This window comes from Geotrypetes seraphini, chromosome 12 (genome assembly GCF_902459505.1).
Source record: "Geotrypetes seraphini chromosome 12, aGeoSer1.1, whole genome shotgun sequence".
Taxonomy (NCBI): Eukaryota; Metazoa; Chordata; class Amphibia; order Gymnophiona; family Dermophiidae; genus Geotrypetes; species Geotrypetes seraphini.
This window is the reverse complement of record NC_047095.1, coordinates 82,050,258-82,075,550: the sequence shown is the minus strand read 5'-3', so window position 1 is coordinate 82,075,550 and position 25,293 is coordinate 82,050,258. Positions and strand designations below refer to the sequence as shown.

General features: G+C 46.2%; 1 protein-coding gene across 2 annotated transcripts in view; it reads right to left on the bottom strand.

Annotated features, from left to right (window-relative positions):
• Nucleotides 1-25,293, bottom strand: part of DHX9 (DExH-box helicase 9) — a 287,744-nt gene that overhangs the window by 222,647 nt on the left and 39,804 nt on the right. Inside the window, exons 2-4 of one of the 2 annotated variants that reach the window (XM_033916168.1) lie at nt 16,930-17,026; nt 2,336-2,382; nt 1,917-2,053 (exon numbers count right to left, since the gene is read on the bottom strand). In XM_033916168.1, coding sequence (XP_033772059.1) covers nt 1,917-2,053; nt 2,336-2,366 — 168 coding nt within the window. In that variant the 5' untranslated portion in view covers nt 2,367-2,382; nt 16,930-17,026. The remainder of the gene's footprint in view (nt 1-1,916; nt 2,054-2,335; nt 2,383-16,929; nt 17,027-25,293) is intronic. The other variant, XM_033916167.1, reaches the window with a different exon arrangement.

Here is a 25,293-nt window from a genome sequence, read left to right as displayed (position 1 = left end):
TAGCCACCGCAGGTAGATTTTGATTAGAACTAGCCTGGGAAAAATAGGAACCAACTATAAATGGCGATTTGGGGATTTTACAGGTAGGCAGGGGTAGGGCATGCAGGAAACCTCCTAAAAAAAACATTTTTAAGACACCCCCCTCCAAATCGCTGATTTAGGCTGTCAGCCCTTTAACTCACTGTGATATGTGCTGAATGGAAACACACTGCAGACACAATAAAACTACTGACAGGGAGATCTTTTGCCTCAGATAACTGGAAGTCTGGATTTCAAATCTTCTGACTGCCCCACCGGCCTGAGTTCTACGCTTGGAGACCTCTGCCACCTTACGAAAGAACACAGTCTGGCTCCAATCATGGTCGTGCCTCCACGGAACCACTCAACCTGTGCTCTACCCATAAATGGACGAATCTGGGGTGAGCAAGCTTTCAAGGTAATGGTCCCTGAGTCCCGATCTGATGTGCAGGCTGTCCAGGGGGCTTACTGCATAGTAGGGAACCCCCAAGAAGCAGACTTTTCTAACGGTCTGTGATCTCTCACAGTCAAGGATGTCCTCGCAGGGAACCTCCACAGCACGAGGGTGAAAACTGCGAACGTAAAATACTAAAAAAAACCACCAAATGAAACACGAGCAGAAAAGATAAGCTCCTACAGCCTGGCTTGTAGGAAAGAAAACTGCTAAACTGTGGAGCATGCTCAGTGATGAGGTATGAGGGGGAGGGGGAAAAAGCCTCTAAAGTTTTGAAGCTTCCTAAAGACCCTGGTGGGAGGAGGGAAATAACCCACTGGTCCCGAAATAAAGTGGGATTGTACAAGAATTATTTAATATTCTCTGAAAGCTGAAAAAAATTCTGACTACCATATATACTCGAATATAAGCTAAGATTTTTGAGTCAAAAAAAGTCCTAAAATGGGGATCGCGGTTTATCCTTGGGTCAATGCCCACCTGCCCCCCTCTCAAACCTGTTGCAGGCCTCAGCTGGGTCTGTCATAAAACCTGGTGGTCCAGCAGTGGGCTGGAACAGGAGGGATCCCTCACACCTCCTGTTGCAGCCAACTGAAACAAGTTTTACCTCCCTTCCACCTCGCCCACTTACCTTTCAAATCCCTGGTGGTCCAGAGGTGAACTGGCGTAGGAGCAATGTTCCTGCACTCCTACTCCGTGCAGAGCTGCTAGCTGATTGACTGTCACGAGTTCTTGTGGGACTCATGAGAACTCGCAGCAGCCAATCAGTTTAGTAGCTCTGCACGGGGCAGGAGTGCAGGAACATCACTCCTACTCCGGTTCACCACTGCAACACCAGGGATTTGAAAGGTATGTGGGGGAGGTGGGAGGGAGGTAAAAGTTGTCACAGATGACTAGGACAAGGGGCGGGAGGAATACCTCCTATCCCGGCCCACCACTGGACCACCAGGTCTTACGGCAGGCCCGGTGGAGGTCTGCAAGGTATTAGGAGAGAGGGGCAGAGCCTGGCTGGGTAGGAAGGGAGGGGGGGGGGGAAGGTACAAAGCCTGGCAGGACAGGAAGTGAGGTGAGGACAGGGTGCAGAGCCTGGCAGGGGAGTGAGTAAGGAAGGGGGCTGGGTGAAGAACCTGGCAGGACAGGGCTCTTGAATATTAACCCTCCGCCCGGGTTTAAATTTGAATCCCAGAAACCTGCAACAAGCACAATGCCAGCTACAGAAACCCTGAGAAATCAGATACACTTGTTTACAATTTCTGTATTTTAGCTTTGTAACTTGCATTTGGTGTTTACCTTTAGAAAAGCAGTCTAGTAAATAAATTTAACTTCAGCTTAAAGGTATTGCTATAGTTTTAATCCTAATAGTTGACTGAATTCTACATTGCAGGAACCTCCTGAACAAATCCCAGCACTATACAATCTCATCAAGTAAAGTGCTGTGGGAACTCACCAACTCTCCTTCCTTCTTCTTAGTCTGTCCAGAGAAGGCCTCAATCACTTCCAAATGGTACAGCTGCCTGACCAGGGACAGGGCACAAGACTGGGCTGCAAGCTTCTTGTTCGACCCATGTTCACGGCCAAAGATCTCTGCAACACATCAGGATAGGGCTAAGGAGACTAGGTGCTATGTTCTGGGAATGCTAAAAGCTTTATAAAGAGATACTGAGAGAAAGTCCACACTAAATTATAATGGGACAGTGCAAATGCTAGAATACATGCAGCATGATTGACTAGCAGTATTTGACTAATAGTATGATTTGATATCAGGGCAAGTTTCAAAAACATAAGGCAAAAATGTCAGCTGCTAATAACAGCCATGCCATTAGAGAGGGAAAGAGGAACGAGGAATAACATAAGAGGAACACTTACTTCTGCCTAGCTGCTTGACATAAATTGCCATTTCTGCAATAAAGCTCCTGCAGAAACAGATAAAACTAGGATTAACTCCTTTCTTATAGCCCCCTACACTACAGCTCTTCAATGAGTAAAGAATAAGAAATTATTGATCCCTTTAGTTAGAAATCGTTTTTATTGGGAAAGAGAATAACAACCCACAACCACATGTAACAGATAAGAAGTGAAACTTTTCCAACAATATACAAAAAAGGTGTATCCCCTCCCCCAATAGGACTGGACTCTGATGTCCTCCTGGGTGACAAAGAGACCCAAACACCCATACCCCCCCATCCCAACCCCCACCCCAAAGACCCCAAAGCAAAAGGAAACCCAGGTCAGACAGGTAGGATAGGAAACAACTGCAGTCCATTCAAGATATGACTACGACTTCTTGGAGACAAATAAGGAGACCAAGTTCGAACAAAGTCTACAATTTTTCAGTGGGACGGCTCATAATCAGGGTATATGGCTTCAAAGGTTCTAATTTGCACAAGTAACATCTTGAATATTTCTGTTTGCCATCCTTGGTGTTCTACTATTTATTTTTTTTCCAATAATTTCTCAGTGCGATATTAGTGTTAACTCTCAGCTTTTGCAGGATCAAGAATGCAAGTGCTAGTGGGTCACTAAACCTCAGAAAACAGCCATCTGCTAAGACGCTACCTTGGGGCAATAAACAGACACTTATATAATATTAAAACAAAAAATCTCTAATACAGTTGCCACAAAGCAGATTTTCTTCTGCATTCATAATCTCGCAGTGCTCTAGAGAGTCAAGAAAAAAACACAATGTTATTCCAAGGCAGACCTCAGGACATATTTAGAAATATGATAGAACTACTTTAAAAAGAGAAAAAACAACTCTCTGAGCTCTCCAATATACAAGTGCTTTGTAAAGGTCTTCATACCCTCCTACATTTTTTCACATTATGTTATCTAATAATACAATTCAAAATCCATTCAAGTAGAAATGTCATTGACCTACACAAATACTCTGCACTTCCAATATGAATGAAAGATTAGGTTCTTACTTCTGCTAATCTTCTTTCTTGTAAATCCACGCTCTATTCCTGGACAAGTGGGTAATGTATTTTCAGTTGCTAGACAGCCTGTAGGAAACTAATTTGCAAAATCTTTTAGACTGCCCCCCCCCCCTCTTTACCTCAGGGCTGCCCTCAGGTATTCAGTTTATAGAAAAGCAGACATTTACCTGTAGAGGACACAGACAAAAGGGAGGGGCCTGGGGCAATTCCCTGCCATATCAGTTTCATCTGCTCATAACATGAAATATCACAACAATCATAAACAATTGAACAGGTTATAAAACAGTATAAACCTGAAATAAACCGTACTATAGAGAGACACAGACTGCACTAACGGAAGAGACACTACAACTAGGCAAGGCAAAGTGCAAAAAATATTCAGACAGAACTAGAAAAGCTGGTCAGAAAACCTGAAGTCCAGTTTACCTGTACTGGTTAAGGCAGATAAATGGTGAATAAGCAACTCCCAGGGCGGATTCCAGGAATAGAGAGTGAATTTACAAGAAAGTTGGCAAATTATGTCATCTCCAACTTCCTTCTTTCCTTACAGGGAGATCCTCTGCCTCAACAAGCATGTGACGTGGATTAAAATCTTCTGAGTGCCTCTCAGACCCAACACAATCGGCCAGAGATGTCTGCCATCAAAGGGCACCCCCGCGGACGCAACCTAGAAGAGGAACACAGTCGGTCCCGATCCCGTACACACCTCCACGAAGTCACGCACCCTATGCTCAAACCCACTAGCGGACAAATCTGGGGTAAGCTAGCTCCCAAGGGAACGGTCCCCGAGTCCTGATTAGAACTTACAGGCTGTCCAAGGGGTGCACTGCCAGGCAGCTAACCCCCCTGGAAACAGACTTTTCCCCCAAAGTCTGTGATCTCCCACAGTCAGAGCTGTCCCGTGACAGGCAACCGCCTGTCACAAGTAGAAAGCCTCCATCTGACTCTGCCAAGGTTAAAACTGCCTCAAGTCCTATGGTTAGGGACAGTTCTTTGAAGACAGTAAAGGGGGGATAAAAGACAGGAAGAGGTGCAGCCCACAAAGGAGATTTTTACCGAACTAAACAAGCTGACGCAGTTCCCTATTATTCCTTTTGTAGAAACCCTGAACAGAATTTCTGCAAGCCACAGAATAAAAGCTGACACAAAAGGAAGTGTGGCAAGAGGAGGTGTGGCTAAGGGAACTGAGGCACATGCTGTGCAGCCAATCATTGCTAGGGCTTACCAAGCAGGAAGAGAATGGACTGCAGGTAAATTAGACCCAGTTGTAATGTTCAGAGAGCAGCAGCCCAGAACACCAAAGAAACAGGGCTACAGAGAATGGCATGAGGGCTCCTTAGAAAATAAAGTCCCTGTGCCTTCATGCTCAAAGAACTCTGTTTTCAGGGAGAACCAGGCTAGGAAAATTAAGGTTCTTAAACCCAAATTAGCAGGTAGGGGAAGACTGGGGGATAGTAGAGATTTTGAAGCTGTCCCAAGCTACTGTTTATCCCCACAGTCAGAGAGCAGTGAAAAACTGTTGGAAGCTGAATGTTCAATGGAATTGGGAGCCAGTGATCCTGTCTTCAGTGACCCCCCACCCCCAAGTATGGCATGGAATCGATGTCTGCTGGAGAAGACAGTTTGTTTGAAGGTATGAGTGAATAAAGCACTGTAAGGTGAAAATGGTTGTTTGAAAGGGAATGTAGGAGCTGGTTCTAAGTTACAAAGTGTGCTATGAATGTGAGTTGACAGAATCCCCTGAGAGTTAAAAGGGTTTGATGTCTTTATGGCTTAAGGAAAAACAGAACCATATGAAAGGGAGTGTAAAGCTGGGAAGCCTGCCCTTGTCCTAAGTTACCCAAAGCACTTGATAAGGGAATTGGGGGGGATAGAACCAACTGGTCATTAAGGGAGGAACAGGCTAGTAGTGCCATAGTCCAGAGTGGGCAAAAGTGCTGAGAATAATTTTTCCAGTGTGTTATTGACCCGTGCAAGAGAGGGACTCCCCCCCCCCCCCCCCCCCCCCCCCCCACGAAGAGAGTTGAAGTGCTGGGGGCAGTGTAGTCATCCTAGAAGGAGGGGCTGGGGCCCAACTCCAGAGAGGGGGAAGGGGACTGCTAGGACAGCCCCACCATTTGCCAAGAACACCATTCTGACAAGGACTGGATTACAGTAGAACTGAGAAAGTTTGATTTTTTTTCTTTTTGAAATGTTCCTGTCGCAGAGACTGCTTGAGATCTGTGCAGAGTAATTCTTATGAGTGAATCCCTCAGAGAAGACAGACTATTGAAGGGAAATAAAGTGTTTTTTCTTTGGAAACTGTGATGACTAAGGAGTCTTGCTTTGTTAGCCTTAAGAGACCAAGTACCACTGGCACTCCAAGAGAGGGGAAGGATCATAAGAATAGCCTTTCTGGATCAGACCAATAGTCCATCAAGCCCAGTAGCCCATTCTCATGGTGGCCAATCCAGGTCACCAGTTCCTGGCAAAAACCCAAAGAGTAGCAACATTCCATGCTATGGATCCTGGGCCAGCAGTGGCTTGCCCCATGTCTTTCTCAAATAAGAACATCAAATGCTTGTGGCAGGAGCAGGGGATCATCTGTTGGCATCTACCACCCTGCCATACCCCGCTGGGAACTCCTGCAGCACGAAACGCAAACAAAAAGACTAAGTTTAAAGAAAAATAAACACGAGCAGAAAAGACTAGCTCCTACTGTCTAAGTTTGTAAGAAAGCAACTGAATGCCTGAGGGCAGTTCTGAGGTAAGAGGGGAGGGTCTAAAAGGTTATATAAATGAGTTTTCTACAAGCTGTCTAGCGACTGGAGATGAATAACCCATTTGTCCAGGAATAAAGCAACAGGACTGTACAAAAAAGCACAATTATGGAAATATTTACAAAATACAAGAAACCAAAAAGCCTCAAGTCTTCACAACATTGTCACAACAAACCCAAATTAGCTCCAATTCCAAAAACTACCTTAAATTGCTCAGAAGTTAAATATAACCAACCTGTACCTAATCACAGTAGTTGAAATGATTCAAATACTCCTGGATGAAGAATCAAGCTATTAACATTGTATAAAGCAAATTTGAAACAAAAGTCTAAACAGGCTGAATACTGAGATTCCAAAAGAATTCTAGAATATGATTATCCAAAAGGTACAACTTGGAGATGGCAATAAGAAAATGTGAATATGTGTTTGAATAGGGTTACTATATGGCTCCAGAAAAAGGAGGACGGATTGAGACACCAGGTTTTACTTCTACTGAAAGCAAGGGAAGTAAAACCTGGATGTCTCAATCTGTCCTCTTTTTTCTGGAGCCATACGGTAACCCTATGTTTGAATATACCTCAAGATACTATAAGTCCATTAATACAGCAGAAAGAGTTTGGAACCACAAAGACAGTGCCTCAATCAATAAAGTTATCTCTCCAAAGTTTCAGTAGTTATAGGTTAAAGAAATCATTGAGGAAAGTCACCGAGGTCTAAAATTACATTAAAATAATGACAGACTCCAGCTGATACTAGGGAAAATATTGACGTTTCAAATTTAGAAGATTATGCCACAAATATGGTCCATGGGAGGGTGTCAAAAAGGAAACCACAGCTTAAGAGAAGCCATGTGAAGAACCTGCTGTATATCATTTGCATTCAGAAGCACTGCATATATGTAGGAGGTGGTTTTGTGATCTGAGACCAAGTGGAACTTTTGGTCTCCATACTAAGCAATATAAATTAGCACATCAACCTGTAACATGGTAGCGGTAGCATTATGCTGTGGGAATGCTTTGCACCAATGGGTATGAGGAAGTTTGGGAAGATCGAGGTAAAGATGGAGAATGAAAAGTATTACAGATCATGTAGGAAAATTCATTCCAGTCTGGCACATATCTGGGCCTGGGAAAACCATCCACCCAGCAGGACAGTGATCCTAAAAGCACAAAGGGCTAGATACACTAAAGTCAGCGATCATCGCTAAACCTGTTTTCACAGCTTTAACGACAATGGCTGTCACCGACCTGATGCACAAAACAGCCCATTGTGTGTTCTTCCCCTCGATCACCCATTTTTCAATCCAGCTATGCAAATTAGCTAAAACCCCATGCAAAATAGCTAAGCGATTTATGCACTAACATCGCTTGGCTATTCCAGATGGGGTTTTAGCGATCGTAAAAACTGATTTGTCTAGAACTGTCAGTAACTGTTATCAGCAAATAGAAAGCTGAAAATAGAAAGCAAAAATCAATAGCAAAATGTCACAAAAAAAGAAGAAAATAAACTCCAGCAGTACTTATCTCCAAAGGATCACATCCGTGTAGATGCAAAGGATACAAACATGACAAAAAACACGCTGTCCCAAATAAGTATTTGTAATCCAAATGTAGCCAGAAGAACCAGTCACAATCTTTCCCTTTCAACAAGAGCCTTGTTTCACTAAATTATGCTGTTTCAAGAAAGAAGGAAGCTGGAGACAACATAACAACTTGCCTGAGAAACAAGGCTCTTGATGAAAGGGAAAGATTGTGACTGGTTCTTCTGGCTACATTTGGATTGCAAATACTTGTTTGGACAGTGTTGGGTTTTTTTTGTCACATTTGGATCCTTTGCATCTACACGGATGTAATCCTTTGGAGATAAGTACTGCTGGAGTTTATTTTCTTCTTTTTTTTGTGACATTTTGCTATTGATGTTTGCTTTCTATTTTACACCTTTATGTATGCCGTGACCAAGTTCGGGGCATTTTTATAAACTTTGATTGCTCAACTGGTTGGTGTGAGCACAGGTTTTTCTCATTAGCAGCGTTTGTCTGCCAAATTTTTTTTTTTTTTTTTTAACTGTGCTTTCCCCTCCAGTTAGAGGAGCCAATGATTTGAGCACTTTGGAGCCTTTTATGGCTCATTGGTTAAGCTGGGCTGTATTATCAGCTAGTTAGTTCTGAAGCTCATTTTATTTCAAGTCAATAATTTGTGCTTCCCGTACCGGTCACTGCAAACTTTAGTTGCCAATTGGGTATTTACGTTAGGTAAATAATTTTGGCAAAATTACTGTTTTTAATAACTGTGTTACTGACAGGTCTGCCTGGTTTTTTTCAATGGCACAGATATTTTGCGTGCGTTACACACAAAATATCTGACCCTTAAAAAAAAGATAAAGAGACCCCCCCCCCACCCCTGATGATGGCCCCACCCCACCAACCCCTGACAAACACACCCTCCCCCTGAGGCACTGTCCTCCTAAACTCAAAAATGGCAGAAAGGATGCCCACTCCCTCCTGCCATCCCGATGAAACTCCCTTGGCAAAACTGCAGGAAGGATGCCCACTCCCTCCTGATACGAAGGCCCCCCATGCCAATTGCCCCCCCCAGCCAATCAACCCCTGCCCCCCCCCCCAAAAAAAAAAGGCAGGAGATGTGCACACTCCCTCCTGCCACCGGAGGCCCCCTCAACCCCCCACTTCATATCTTTTTTAAGTCGGGAGCAGGAGGGGTGCTCAGTCCTTCTTCTGAGGCTGAGGGGGGGTCATGGGGGGCCTCCAGTGGCAGGAGTGAGTGAGAATCCCTTTTTTTTTGGTGTGGGGGGGAGTAGGCATCCCTCCTGCCATTTTATCGTCGGGAAGGGGGGTGTCAGTCAGGAGTGGGCATCACTCCTGCCATTTTGTGGGGTTCCGGGGAAGGTGGATGGACGGTGGCTCGGGGGGAGGCTTTTTTCTTAATAATACAGATTGTGTATGTGTAAGACACACACAACATCTGTACTATTATAAAAAAAAGATCTAACAGCAGTGACAGTTGGCTGCTTCCCCTGTCACAGCTGTTAGGGCTCTGCGCATGTGTCAATCACTCACTGAGCGATTGATCAGTTGCACGGAAACTTGACAAGGCATCAATCGCTGCTGGAGAATCGGTCAGAGAATCGGCCAACAGCAATCAAGTCGGTATCTTTAGTGCATCTAGCCCAAAGTAAGTCTTGAATCTAACAGAATCCATAGCAAGATCTGAAGACTGTAATCTAGATAATCCTCAGCTAAATTTGAAAGTGCTTGAACTATCTGCCTCCCCCTAAAAAAAAAAAAGGAAGCATCACTGTCTCATTCTGCTGTGTAAAATTGGTAAATATTTATGCTACACAACTTGTGGCTATCATAACTGCAAAAGTGGCTTTCATCAAGAACTGAATCAAGGGATATGAAGACTTATGCAATCAAGACTTTGGTTTCTTATTCTTAATTACTTTGTGTAATCTTTTAACTCTTCTTTCATACTGAAAAAGTGAGTATGTTGTGTAGATCAATGAGAAACTCCTATTTTAATATATTTTTTAAAAAATTTGTACTGCAGAGTGTGATGAATGTACCGAGGTGTGAAGATTTTTGCAAGAGAAGTTGCATTTTCAAGAACTCAAAGAGACACAATATATGAGTTGTGACATATAATTGACAGGGGTTGTGTTTTGGTTGTGGAAACAACCTTCTTCTGGGGTCCAAACAAGAAGAAGGTTGTTTCCACAACCGAAACAAAGCCCATGTCGGGTCTATGCCACAACTCATATATTGTGTCTCTGTGTTGTTGTACTCAGCTACTATGGAAATAGATGCGAATATTCTGTGATGATATATATAATCACAATCCAATATCACAGCTCTAGATAATTTAAATTGTTCAATAAATAAACATAAATAATTGTTTAATGATATAAAGTGCTTAGACCCAACAACCAACTTTGTTCAGTGTTGTCACTCAACTATGGTTGCCAGTGGTACCATCATCGCCTTTACAGTCCCTTGCCTTTGTGTTGTTGAACATTTTAATTTGATACTTCTTTGCACCCTGTTCAAATAAAGGTTTTATCAAGATCATCAGTTTCACAGGTTTTTTTTGTTTTCTGCCTTGTTTTTGTTTCTGTATAACTATTTTGGTGGACTTCTTTTGTTTTGCCCTACATTTTCAAGAACAGTAGGCATCCAAAATATTAGTTAAAAAAAAGTTAATTGGGGGATTCTTTATACTGTAAAGCAGGGGTGTCCAAATGGTCGATCGCGTTGCCTTTGTGATCTTTTTCTTCCTGCCTCCCAGAGCCAGGTGTGTACAAGTGACGAACTCACAAGACTTCACCTCCAACGTCAATTCTGACATTGGAGAGGAAGTTCTGGGCCAGCCAATCACTGCCTGGCTGGCCTGGAACTTCCGCTCCAACATTAGAACTGATGTCCGAGGTGAAGGCTTGTGGGCCCGGCGCTTATACGCGCCCGGCCTGGCTTGGGGAAGCAGAGAGAAATCGGCGTGATGGCATGGGGGAGGGGGGTTAGGGAAAGAATCGGGGAAGTGGAGAAATCGGCACGATGGCTTGGGGGGCAGGGGGAGAGAGAAAGAAAAAGTCAAGAAAGGTAGAAATAAGGAGGGGGGCAGGGGGAGAGAGAAAGACAGGCAGGCAGGGGGGGGGAGAGAGACAGAAAGAAAAGGGGAGGGGGCAGAAAGAAATATTGGATTTACAGAAGAAGGAAGTATAACCAGACTCATGAAATCACCAGACAAAAAGATAGGAAAATAAGTTTATTTTCAATTTAGTGATCAAAATGTGTCCGTTTTGAGAATTGATATCTGCTGTCTATATTTTGCACTATGGCCCCCTTTTTACTAAACCGCAATAGTGGTTTTTAGCGCAGGGAGCCTATGAGCGTCGGGAGCTGCAAGGGGCATTCAGCGTAGCTCCCTGAGCTAAAAAACGCTATCATGGTTTAGTAAAAGAGGAGGGGGAATATTTGTCTATTTTTGTATAGTTGTTACTGAGGTGACATTGTATATTTTAAACTCATCTGCCTTGACCTCTGAAAAAAAAACCTGAATACAAATGATAATTAACATTTTCTCTGTGTACAGTGTGCTTTGTGTTTTTTTTAAATTTTATTGTTGGTAGATCATTTTAACTTGGCCATTTTTAAAGTAGCTCACAAGCCAAAAAAGTGTGGGCAGCACCCCTGCATTATAGGGATAGGGAGAGGAAAACAAGGCTGTGTTCTAATTTTTTTTTCTTTCAAAATCGGTGTTAAAATAGAATGAGAATGAACTCCTTCGATAGCCATATTCTTTCTAAGGATGACAATGCATGTGGCCAGCTGACAGAACTGCTTAGAAAGCAAGCTGGAGCTATCTGGAATTCTTATTTGTAGAAACCTGCTTAGCAAGAGACAACATGAGAACAGAGGCAGATATGAGAGAACAAACACAACACCAGTATATAGTAATCTCATGGTATACCTATACCCAGGCCCTCATGTTATCATCTGTAAATAAAAATAGCTCCAAATTAAAATTGAAAATAAATTGCAATATTTAGGCAGTGGCATTGCAAGTGTGAGAGGTGCCTGGGGCGGTGGCACCCTCCTCCACCCTCTCACCTCCACATGCTCCTTCCCCACCCCCTCCTGCTGTGTGTGCACGCCACTTCCCTTCCCCCATACCTCTGTTAACATTCCTAGGGTGAGCAGCAACCCCCAAACTGCTGTCGCGCCAGCTCCTCCTCTGATGTCACTTCCTAGGTGCATGTCCAAGAAGTGACATCAGAGGAAGAGCTGAAACTGGCACAGACAGCAAGTTGGGGGTTGCTGATCATGCCAGGAACGTTACAGAGGTTCAGGGGAAGGGAAGCAGCACGCACGCGCCAACAGGGAGGGGTTGCTTGGAAGGAATGGGTGGGGTGGAGAGTAGGATGGGTGCCTGTGTTCTCCCCCTTTTACTACACCACTGTATTTAGGCTTACCTGTTAATTTTCTTTCCTCGACTCTTGTCAGACCAATGGATATCCCCTTTATCAGCAGAGGAAATAAAACATCTCCAGTGATGACAGCTGCTCAGTATATCTTCCTCTACTCCTCCCCAGGAATTCGGTTCACCAGGTAAGTCTCTTAACTGTACCCTTCTCCTTTACTGCCAACTCCAGACTCTGCCCCTTCTATCTTACTGCACCGTATGCCTGAAACAGATTTGCCTGAGTTGGTACGTCAAGCTCCATGTCTGGCAGTATTCAAAATCCAGGCTAAAAGCTTATTTTTTCGAGGCTGCTTTCAACACCTAACGCCACCCCGCTTGTAAAGCACAGCTACTTACCGTAACAGGTGTTATCCAGGGACAGTAGGCAGATATTCTCATCATCCAGGGAGCCCCAGTAAGGAAAGCTTTAAAAGTGTATCGCCACTTTAAGAACTTGAGAAAGTCTGCGAACTGCCCGCACCACAAATGCGCCGAGTGCCTTCCTGCTCACAGCTCCTCAGTTCGTTAAGCAAGCTAAGAAGCTAACCAGGGGAGGTGGGGAGGTTGTGAGAACATCTGCTTGCTGCCCCTGGATAACATCTGTTACGGTAAGAAACTGTGCTTTATCCCAGGACAAGCAAGGAGCATATTCTCGCATGTGTCACTCCCTAGCTTACTATAATGGGATGAAGGGAGAGTTGGCCATTAGGAAAATAAATTTTGCAATACTGCTAGGCGGAAGTGACCATCCTGTCTGGAATAAGATTCTAGACAGTAGTGTGATGTGAATGTGTGAACTGAGGACCAAGTAGCAGCTTTATAGATTTCATCAATAGGAGTGGAGCGAAGAAAAGCAACTGAAGCTGCCATAGCCCTGACTTTGTGGGTTGTGACACGACTCCCCAGTTGTAGCCCAGCCTGAGCATAACAGAAAGAGATATAAGAGGTCAACCATGTGAAAATCGTTCTTAGATACTGAATGTCCCAACTTGTTAGGATCAAACGAGACAAATAGCTGAGAAGACGTTCTGTACAGTTGTATGTTCTGCAAATAGTAGGCCAGTGCTTGTTTGCAGTCCAGAATGTGAAAAGCCATTTCCCCACGATGAGAGTGAAGCTGAGGAAAGAATACTGGAAGTATAATAACTTAGGAAGGGTGCGAAGCACCACTTTGTCATGATGTAATACTGTGAAAGGGGGCTTCACTACCAGTTTTTGAAGTTCAATGACTCATCGAGCTGAAGGGAGATGAGAAAGACCACTTTCCAAGTAATGTACTTGAGATGAGCCACAGACATTGGTTCAAAAGGAGGCTTCATCAAAGCAGCAAGGACCACATTAAGATCACAAACCACTGGAGATGGTTTAACATTGAAAAGTCCTTTCATGAATCTGGACACAAGAGGATGAACAGTGAGAGATTTCCCATCGACTGGCTCATGGAAAGCATTGATAGCACTGAGATGAACTCTAATTGAAGTGGTTTTGAGACCTGAATTGGATAAATGTAATAGATAGTCCAATATTGAACAGACAAAGGTTGATTTAGCCTCATGATGATGAAGAGCACACCAGGTGGAAAATCGTGTCCATTTTTGCTGGTAACACTGCTGCGTTGATGGTTTTCTGGATGCTTCCAAGATTAGTCTGACATGCTGAGAAAAATGAAGGTCAGCCAAACGTTAGGCTAAGAGGTACCAAGCTGTCAGGTGCAATGCTGAAAGATTGGGATGCAGAAGAGATCTGTGATTTTGTGTGAGAAGAGACAGGAAAATTTGAAGAGGTATTGATTCCTTCATACTGAGTTGAAGTAGCAGGGAAAACCAGGGCTGTCTGGGCCACCAGGGAGCTATAAGGATCATGGTGACGGACTCCTGCTTGAGCTTGACAAGTGTTTTGAGAATGAGAGGGATAGGAGGAAAAGCATAGAGAAACTTGTGAGTCCAATCCAGTAGAAAAGCATCTGCTTCCAGACTTGAGAGCATAGCCGTCCCAAATCACTTTTAGGACTCACTGATCTGTTATGATCTCAGCCCACCCCCGGTAAAAATCCCATAACCAGGCTCCTAACAGAACCGGGGGAAGGTCCCGCAATGAGTCATTGGGCTGGAAGGGCAGAAGAGGAGGCACCAGTGGCAAAACAACCCCCCCCCCCAGCAGGCTCCCCGAAAGGACTGAAAGGAGCGCCCTCTGGAAAGTAAGAAGGCTGAGCCATGGCCAGGACAATACCAACGAAACTCACACAAACGCCCACGGCTGGTGCCACCCCAAGACACCAGCTAAGGTTGGTCCTCCAGAAGCCGAGGCACCTTAAGAGTCACTCAAGGCCTGAACAAGATTATCCAACTCCTCCCCAAAAAGGAAAGAACCCCGAAAGGGAAATTTACTGAGCTTACATATTAAAGAGACCACATCCGCCGACTAACTCCGAAGCCACAGAGTATGGCAAGTGGCCACTCCAAGGATCATGGAATTGGCAGAAGCCTCCAACAAATCATACATGGCATCAGAAAGATTACGTGCCAAGCTCAATCTTAGCTACCTCCTGATCCACCAAGGACCAGTCAGCAGACTCCCAGTCAAGGACCCACTCAGACCACCGAAAACAAGCCCAGGCCACCAGACTGCCACACATCGCCGCCTGGACCGCCAAGGCAGCCACATTAAAACACTGCTTAAGGAGATACTCCATCTTATGGTCCTGGGGGTCTCTCAAGGATGAACCGCCTTCAATCAGCACCGTATGTCTATGTGCAATAGCAGAGACCACAGGAGACTTAAAGGTATCCCTATCCCCATCAGGAATAGGCTAGAGCCAGGTCATAGATCACGCTAAGCAAAAGGTCACATCTGGAGTCTTCCATTGTTCATGTACCACATCCCAAATATCATGGTGCATAGGAAAAGAACGTGAAGACAACCAGATCCCCCTAAGCAGAGCGGCCACAACTCAAGAGAGGTCTTTGCCTTCGTCCTCAAAATGCTCAGTGTGTTTCTCACCATAAAACCAGCATCCAGGATCTCCCCATTCTGTCATGACCATTTTCATTGCAGCTTTATAGGGAACATCTTGTACTACTTCAGACTTTCCAGAATTTGATCACTTTCCACCTCCTCCTCAAAACATCTCTGTTAACTACAGGAAAGATGAGAGCTGGGCATTTAGTAGGGCAATACCTATTTATGAAGTATTACACCCAAATCTTCATCTTCCAATGAGAGCTCTTTTTTGGCAAAGCTGCCCAAAGAGCAATGGGTCTCCTTCAAGAACTCCACAAGGACGACTTGTTATCTCTGTCTAGTCAAGGACCACATTGGCTTGTCTAAGCTAATTGGATCTCTGTCCAGTAAAGGAAGGGCTCCAAGACTGTCCCAAGAGACAGCTACCAGGCTTCTGCTGGAACAAAAAGCCTAGTAGCAAAGCATGTGTTGAGGGGACAAAGTGGCCATGCCTCCCAGACTAAGGAACTCCTCCTACACCCTATCTTTGCAGCCACAGACTCTAATAATGCAGTCAATTAGGAGCTGTGCGTTGTCACAGCTGTTATCCCTAGTGCATAACCCACCATCACAGAAAAGGAAGGTTTTATCAATCTGGCAATAGATATTTCACCCGCTCTTGAACCTGCTCTGACTTTGCTGCTTGACTATACCTCTATGAGTCCTAAAGTGCTCACTCCTGACCACACACCTGATTGCTAGTTGAGTATTCAAATGGAAGATTGGAAAGGCACCCTCCTTTCAGCTAAAACAGAGCTCCCTCAAAACTTTGCTATGAGGAGAAGAGAGAATAATACAGGGGAAGCACTGCTGAGAAGGGACAATCCCCAGGAATCCCAGAAATTGGTTAGCAATCACTCTAAGAAAGGGCAATTCACAGAAAACCTCCCCCCCACCCCCCACCGACTTCAAATTAGAGCAGTGGTGTCAAACTCGCGGCCCGCCAGGTACTATTTTGAGGCCCTCGGTATGTTTATCATAATCACAAAAGTAAAATAAAACAGTTTCTTGATCATATGTCTCTTTAGCTATAAATTACAATTATTATTAAGACATAGCCAAAAGTTAAGATTTATAAACTATAAAGAGTTTTACCTCATGCAAAATTGTCATTTCTTTAATAAGACATCAACTATTTTTTCTGAGGCCCTCCAAGTACCTACAAATCCAAAATGTGGCCCTGCATAGGGTTTGAGTTTGAGACCACTGAACTAAAGAATGCAAGAACTCAATTTCCCTGTCCCCACGAGTTTTGCCATTGTCCCTTTCTCTGCCTTAACCACACAAGCCCCGAACACTTATGATTTTAGTGTTTGAGGCTTGTGCAGATGAGGACGGAGCTTGCAGGAATGGGACAGGGAAAGAACTCACCGGGACGGGGAAAAATTTGTCCCTGTGTCATTCTCTACTTCAGACCTCCTCTACTCCCCCAAGGATAAACAGCCTCAAGGTCTGTTGGTCTGGAAGCCCAATCTATGAAACCATATCCCCATTTTATTTTAGCAAAAATAATATCGAGACTTGTTCACTGGCAACAGTCTTTACACAGCATTATCATCACTGGAGATATTTTTTTCTCCCTCTGCTGGTAAGAGACACAACCTACTGGTCTGAAAGGAAGAGGAGGAAACTAACATTTTATAACAGTTATTTGAATGTGATCCCAATGAAAGCCACACACACAGGGATACAATAGATAAACTAGCTTTCATGTAAACTTAAATTGTGTCAATCTTTAGCTGCAAAAAAACCCAAAGTAATCAGACATCAGATATCTACACATCACTGACCTTTCAGGCCTAGTGTCCGCCCTTCACTACTGCCACGACCAAGACAGTATGCTTCTCAGCCAAGCTTATAGTCATCATTCAATGTTTTCTCCTCCACCTGGGGGGGGGAACAGTGACACCAGGAATCAGTGAGTTCAACACAACTTCCCATGGGATTGCTTAGTACAGCCTAAGCAGTATCACATGTGTGAATGAAGGCAGATTCCTGGTGTCACCAGTCACCCCTTTTCAGCATTACTGTCCTAATCCATATGACAATTATATATTATTCACACCTTATTGCTGACAACAGGACTCCCTAAAAATAGATTGCTGTTCTGCCCAATCAGGCTATGTTCAGTATGTTACAGTGATGCCTGAACTTATATAGCACAAATTCCCCATCAAAATATATCCCCAAACTATTTCCCGTCTTAAGTCTAAATAAATTCATTGCTACCATTCTTTGGAGTACAGGTACATTAGATAGATTGTGAGGTAAACCGCTTTGAGTGTGGTTGTAAAACTACAAAAAAAAGCAGTATACAAGTCCCAATCCCTTATTTATTTTGCACTCCCCAGAAAGAATGTTTCACAATTAAATGGTTTCTATCTCCCCCCTCTTCCCAATAATAGCAGTCTTATAAGACATCAAGTCTTGGACCATTCCCTAGAACAGCCTTCACACAGCCAAATTGGGAAGTAGGGCTTCTTGCACAAAGTGTTAAGTACTGCGAGTCTTCCTGGGATAGGAAATACAAGTCCCAGAAACACTCTCTGGAATAGCAGCAAGCGGGCTGAGAAACATACTGTCACCAACTACATTCCCTATCTTTAGAAGCCTTGCACCGTTTAGACCCAAAGAAAATGATCTGAATGTATGTCAGGGAACTTTCAGGCTCTCTTCTCCTGGAGAGAATATACAGGTTAAGATCAATCAGCACAATCATATACAGTATTTTGATTTACTGCTTTTGTCCCTTTCAAGTTCCATCAATTTCTGTCAAGAAAAAACACTTGCTACCATGGTCTGTTCTCATACAGGCATTCAGCTCATTAAACAACAAACATTTTAATTGATTGCAACTACACAACTGTTTAATAGTGGAGAAAACTTAGCTCTTTACCTATAGCAGGTATTCTCCATAGACAGCAGGAAACAGATCCTCATAAGTGGGTGATGACACCTGGATAAACCTCTTCAGCTCAGAAAAGCTTCTGAAAGGCTTGAAAAGGCACTACCATTCATGTACCCAATTTCCCAACACCTTGCATTGTCATTTAGGACTTCTTTAGTTAATGAAATAGTCGAGTTTGAGAGAATTCCTAGAGGTGGGAATGTTATGTAATGATTTGTATTCTGCTGTTCACCAAGATGGGTAATCAACTAGGCTTTCTCAGAGGACAAAAGATTCCCTAGTTAAAGGATGCTTTCAAAAGGACATGAAATATGCTGCTGAAACAAAAAATGTTTCTTGTTGCAATAAACCTTTTCCAGTTTTTAATTTTTTTTTTTTTTAACGAAGGCAGCCTAAAAAAAAAAAGAAAATGTGTTCTAGGAGAATTGATTCTAAACCCTCAACAATATTCTGGAAGACAGACTGCCCAAATCTATTGTCACATCAAGAATCCCATTCCATGAAAGATGATACCCATGTTGCAGCTCTGCAAATTCACCCATGAAATGTTTAAAATCATATGACTATCTCAGAGGAGGATATGGGTGGTCATCACACCACTTCTGTTAAGACCATCTAGTACAGTGGTTCTCAAACCTCTCTTGGGGGACCACCAGCCAGTTGGGCTTTCAGGATATCCCAAATGAAAATGCATACGAGATCTGCAAGCCAACTACCTCTATTATATGCACTCTCTCTCATGCATATTCATAAGGAAATCCTGACTAGCTGGATGGGCCATTCAGCCTTTATCTACCATCATGTTTCCAAGTTTCTATATAGGGTTTGGGTGAAGGTAAAGGTTGGCTTTTAAAGAAGAGTCAACAGAAGGACATGTCTTGGCTTATTGTACTCTATAGCTTTTATTATGATGCAATTTTAACTTTTCCTATCCTATATAATAAAACCCTAAGCGCACATGTGCACTTAGGATTTCGTGTTCCCTGCCGCTGTGGTGTGTGATCCGTGGCAGCCAACCCAGCGGCAGTGAACATTCTGCCCACTACCCTCCTCCCTCACCCTGGAAGCCAGGCAAGCTCTCTCCCTGCCCGTGTCCTCGGCAGAGAACACACCTCGGCCCTCACTCGCCGCCACCGCTGCTGCTGATCCTCCTGTAAAGAGCAGCCTGCGATGGTGGCCAGCTTTAGCGAACCTCGCAGGCCGCTCTCCAACTCGGTAGCACGTTCCCTCTGACGCAATCCCGTGCGTTAGAGGGAACGTGCTACTGAGGCTGGAGAGCGGCCTGCGAGGTTCGCTAAAGCCAGCCACCATCGCAGGCTGCTCTTTACAGGAGGATCAGCAGTGTGAGAGGAGCCGCCGCCGGCACTTTTAAAAACTTGAAACCAGGGCTGTGGAGTCGGAGTCAAGGAGTAGGAGGAAATTTCGGGTACCTGGAGTCGGAGTCGGAACATTTATCTACCGACTCCATTTTTGAACTTGGCATACCAATCACGAGCGATTCTTTCAGCTATAGCACCCACTATATACACAGCACAAATGTTGCGATCAGCTTCTGCGGCCTTAGAACCTTGATTAAAAGCAAAAAGAAGGTGGTGTCGAAAAAGCACAGTTACTTACCGTAACAGGTGTTATCCAGAGACAGCAGGCAGATATTCTTTACGCATGGGTGACGTCACCGACGGAGCCCTCGGTACGGACCTTTTTAACTAGAAAGTTCTAGTTGGCCGCACCGCGCGTGCGCGAGTGCCTTCCCGCCCGACGGAGGAGTGCGTGGTCCCCAGTTAGGATAAGCCAGCTAAGAAGCCAACCCGGGGAGGTGGGTGGGACATAAGAATATCTGCCTGCTGTCCCTGGATAACACCTGTTACGGTAAGTAACTGTGCTTTATCCCAGGACAAGCAGGCAGCATATTCTTTACGCATGGGTGACCTCCAAGCTAACAGAGAGGGAGGAGGGATGGTTGGCCATTAGGAAAATAAATTTTGTAACACAGATTGGCCGAAGTGTCCATCCCGTCTGGAGAAGGCATCCAGACAGTAGTGAGTAGTGAACGTGTGAACTGAGGACCAAGTGGCAGCCTTGCAGATTTCCTCGATGGGCGTGGAACGGAGGAAAGCCACAGAAGCAGCCATAGCTCGGACTCTGTGGGCCGTGACAGCACCTTCCAGTGAGAGACCGGCCCGAGCATAACAGAACGCAATACAGGCAGCAAGCCAATTGGAAAGCGTCCGTTTGGAGACAGGACGACCTAGACGGTTAGGGTCGAATGACAAAAAGAGCTGAGGAGATGAGCGGTGAGCCCTGGTACGGTCAAGGTAGTAGGCAAGGGCACGCTTACAATCCAGCGTGTGCAGCGCCTGTTCCCCAGGATGAGAATGGGGTTTAGGGAAAAAGACGGGCAACACAATGGACTGGTTGAGGTGAAAAGCTGAGACCACCTTTGGAAGGAATTTGGGATGGGTACGCAGGACCACCTTGTCATGGTGAAAAACAGTGAATGGTGGATCGGCGACCAGTGCATGCAGTTCGCTAACCCTCCTGGCAGAGGTGATGGCAATTAGGAAAAGCACCTTCCAGGTAAGAAATTTGAGCGAAGTTGTGGCAAGAGGCTCAAACGGAGGTTTCATGAGTGCTGATAAAATCACTTTCAGGTCCCAGACAACAGGAGGAGGCTTCAGAGGTGGTTTGACATTGAAGAGACCTCTCATGAACCGGGAAACCAGTGGATGAGCCGTAAGAGGTTTTCCGAGGATAGGCTCGTGAAACGCAGTGATGGCACTGAGGTGGACTCTGATGGAAGTAGATTTGAGGCCAGCATTGGACAGCGAGAGCAAATATTCCAGTACAGTTTCCACCGCTAAAGAGGTGGGATCGTGATGATGCCGTAGACACCACGAGGAGAACCTGGTCCACTTCTGATGGTAACATTGGAGGGTGGCCGGTTTCCTGGAGGCGTCCAAAATGAGACGGACAGGCTGAGATAGATTCTCAGGAGAGGTCAGCCCGAGAGAAACCAAGCTGTCAGGTGGAGCGAAGACAGATTGGGATGTAGTAGAGATTGATGCTGCTGTGTAAGTAGAGTAGGAAACACAGGAAGAGGAATGGGCTCCCTGGAGCTGAGTTGGAGCAGGAGGGAGAACCAGTGTTGTCGAGGCCACCGAGGAGCGATGAGAATCATGGTGGCCCTGTCCTTGCGGAGTTTGGACAAGGTCCGCAACATCAGAGGAAGTGGAGGGAAGGCATACAGGAACCGATCTCTCCAATCGAGCAGGAAAGCATCTGGGGCCAGACGATGAGGAGAGAAGAGTCTGGAACAGAATTGGGGCAGCTGATGATTGTGAGGTGCTGCAAAGAGGTCCACCTGCGGAGTGCCCCAGCGAGCAAAGATGGAGTGGAGTGTTGGAGGGTCCAGCGTCCACTCGTGAGGTTGAAGGATGCGCTGAGATTGTCGGCCAGGGAGTTCTGTTCGCCCTGGATATAGACAGCCTTGAGGAAGAGATTGCGGGCCGTGGCCCAGGTCCAGATGCGTAGAGCCTCCAAACAAAGGAGGCGAGATCCGGTGCTGTCTTGCTTGTTTATGTAGTACATGGCGACTTGATTGTCTGTGCACAGGAGAAGAACCTGAGGACAGAGAAGATGCTGGAAAGCCTTGAGGGCGTAGAACATGGCTCTGAGTTCCAGGAAATTGATGTGATGTTGACGCTCCTGTGGGGTCCAAAGTCCCTGGGTGCGGAGATCTCCTAGGTGAGCTCCCCACGCATAGGGGGAGGCATCCGTGGTGATGATCATAGAGTGAGGGGGCAGATGAAAAAGCAGACCCCTGGAAAGATTTGAGGAGTTCAACCACCATTGGAGAGATTGCTGAAGAGATGATGTCACAGAGATGGGATGAGAAAGAAGATCCGTAGTCTGTGACCATTGGTTGGCGAGAGTCCATTGAGGTGTTCTGAGGTGGAGACGTGCCAGAGGAAGGACATGTACTGTGGAGGCCATGTGACCCAGGAGGACCATCATTTGTCGGGCAGGAATGGAGGGATGCATGAGGACCTGACGACAGAGATGGAGCAGGGTCCGCTGACGATCGGAGGGAAGAAAAGCCCTCATTAGTGTGGTGTCCAGAACTGCTCCGATGAATTGAAGTCGCTGGGTGGGAAGCAGATGCGACTTGGGGTAGTTGATCTCGAACCCCAGGAGGTGGAGGAGAGAGATGGTGTGATGAGTAGCCTGTAGCACAAGTTGAGATGTAGGTGCTTTCACCAACCAATCGTCCAAGTAGGGGAACACCTGGAGGTTGTGAGACCTGAGGAAGGCCGCTACTACTATAAGGCACTTGGTGAATACCCTGGGTGATGAAGCGAGGCCAAACGGTAGCACCTTGTACTGGTAGTGGCGGTGTAGTACCTGGAAACGCAGGTAGCGGCGAGAATTCGGATTGATTGAGATGTGAGTGTAGGCCTCCTTGAGGTCCAGGGAACATAGCCAGTCTTGTTGAGAAAGAAGAGGGTAGAGCGTGGCAAGGGAGAGCATTCTGAACTTCTCCTTGACAAGATACTTGTTGAGGTCCCTGAGATCGAGAATGGGACGGAGGCCTCCCGTCTTTTTGGGTACCAGGAAGTAGCGGGAGTAGAATCCCTGACCCCATTGTTCTGGAGGTACTTCTTCGATGGCATTGAGAAGGAGGAGGGATTGAACCTCCCTCAGGAGGGGGGTTTGAGATGAGTGTGAAGCAGACTCTACGGGAGGGTTGTCCGGTGGAAGAGTCTGGAAGTTGAGAGAGTAGCCGTGGCGGATGATGTTGAGGACCCACTGGTCCGATGTGATGACCTCCCAACGGCTGAAGAATATGCGGAGACGACCTCCGATTGGTTGTGGAAGAGGTAGCGAAGGTGGAAGACTGGCTATGCCCTGGAGAGAAGAGTCAAAAGGGCTGAGAAGGCTTTGCAGGTTGAAGAGGCTTGTTGGGTTGATTGGTCTGAGAACGAGCCTGGGCATGGTGTTGTTGCTGACGGGGCCGCCGAGGTTGTTGAGAAGGCGGATTGAGTGGCCTGGCTGAGAACCTGCGCTGATAGGAGGATTGAGGTCTGTAAGGTCGGGCAGGTGGAGCCTTCTTCTTCGGCTTAATCAGGGTGTCCCACCTGGTTTCATGGGCCGAGAGTTTCTGGGTGGTGGAATCCAGGGACTCTCCAAAAAGTTCATCTCCGAGACAGGGGGCGTTGGCCAGACAATCCTGGTGGTTGATGTCCAAGTCTGAGACTCTCAGCCAGGCCAGGCGGCGCATGGCTACGGCCATGGCAGAGGCACAGGAGGTGAGCTCGAATGAATCGTATATAGAGCGGACCATAAATTTACGCAACTGAAGGAGGCCAGAGATGTGTTGCTGAAAAAGTGGAACCTTGCGCTCCGGGAGGTATTTTTGGACGGCGGACAGCTGTTGAACCAAATGTTTCATGTAAAATGAAAAATGGAATGAATAATTGTTCGCCCTGCTGGCCAGCATGGCATTCTGGTAGAGCCTCTTGCCAAACTTGTCCATGGTTTTACCCTCTCTGCCAGGAGGGGTAGAGGCATAGACACTGGAGCCCTGAGTCTTTTTTAAGGTGGATTCAACAAGAAGGGACTCATGGGGCAATTGAGACTTGTCGAACCCTGGAATAGGGATTATACGATAGAGGTTGTCCAGTTTACGGGGGGCCCCCGGTACCGTAAGGGGGTTCTCCCAATTTTTGTAAAAGGTCTCCCGTAGGATGTCATGTACGGGGAGCTTGAGGAACTCCTTAGGAGGTTGTTCAAAATCTAAAGCCTCCAGGAAGGCTTGAGATTTTTTAGAGTCTGATTCCAGAGGAAGGGATAAGGCTGCAGACATCTCCCTGAGGAACTTTGAAAAGGAGGACTGCTCAGCTTTGGAGGTGGCATCGGGTGCCGATGGATCCTCATCAGATGAGGAGAGATCCTCCTCGGTACCGGGGGGGGACTCTTCCCATAAGTCTGGGTCCCGGACCTCTGGGTGTGCATGCCGAGACACCGGGGTGGAAGGTGTGGTATGGTGAGTCTTGGATAAAGATTTCCCAGAGCGCACCGAAACGGTACCGGGAGAAGAGGACCGGCGTCGATCCCGGTCCCGGGAAGTATGGTGCCCTTACCGGTCCCGAGGAGGATCCGTCGTGGTATGGGAGTGAACCACCGGATGGGCATGAAGTTGCTCAGCCGAAATAATCGGCATGGAGGTGTTGATTGGTACCGATGGGGTGGATACCGGGGGCTAGGTACGGGGCTCGGGCCGGTCTGGTACCGAAAGGAGCGGTGCCAGGATAGTGGGTAACAGGTGCTCGAGCTGACGCTGCAACTGGTCCTGGAGTTGAACTTGGAGGATGGCCGTAATACGGTCATCCAGAAGTGGCACCGGAACAGCTTTCTTTTGCTTCGGTTCCTTAGGTGCCGCTCCACGCCCCGGCGATGAGGAGGCCGATGACGAGGCACTCACCAAAATCGGGGCGGAGCGCTTTCGGGGTCGGCGCGAGGCCTGCAAGGTCGGTGTCGCCACTGTGGCTGGTGGACGCTCGAGGGAAGAGGGAGGCTTCTTAGCCGGCTTACCTGGCGCCAGAGACGCCGATGTGGGGTTGGGCGTCGTCGAAGTAGACGGTGCCGATTTCTGTGGTACCGCTGTCGATGCCGAGGAGTCCATCGTCGACCCGGCGCCGAACAAAAGATTTTGTTGGATTTGTCGGTTTTTAAGCGTCCGCTTTTTAAGAGTGGCACAGCGGGTGCAGGAGTCCGCCCGATGCTCCGGACCCAAACACTGTAAACACCAATTGTGTGGGTCAGTGAGGGAGATCGGGCGTGCACACCGCTGGCACTTCTTAAAACCGACCTGCGGGGGCATGAAGGGGAAAACAGCCTCCGCAAAATCGAACCCCGAGGCCTGTATAATGGCAACAGGCCCCGCCGGGGCAAAGTCGAAAAAAGGGGAAAAAAAATATAAGTTTTTTATTTTTTTTTTTTTTATAAAGCAAAGAAAAAAGAAACCCGAAGGCAAAAAAGAAGAAAAAATGGAAAAAATCGCGAGTGGGAAGGCAAAAAGTGATTTCAACGGCCGTTGAAAAAACACACGCGTCTTCTTCGCTCCGCGGAAACGAAGAAACCGTCGGGCGGGAAGGCACTCGCGCACGCGTGGTGCGGCCAACTAGAACTTTCTAGTTAAAAAGGTCCGTACCGAGGGCTCCGTCGGTGACGTCACCCATGCGTAAAG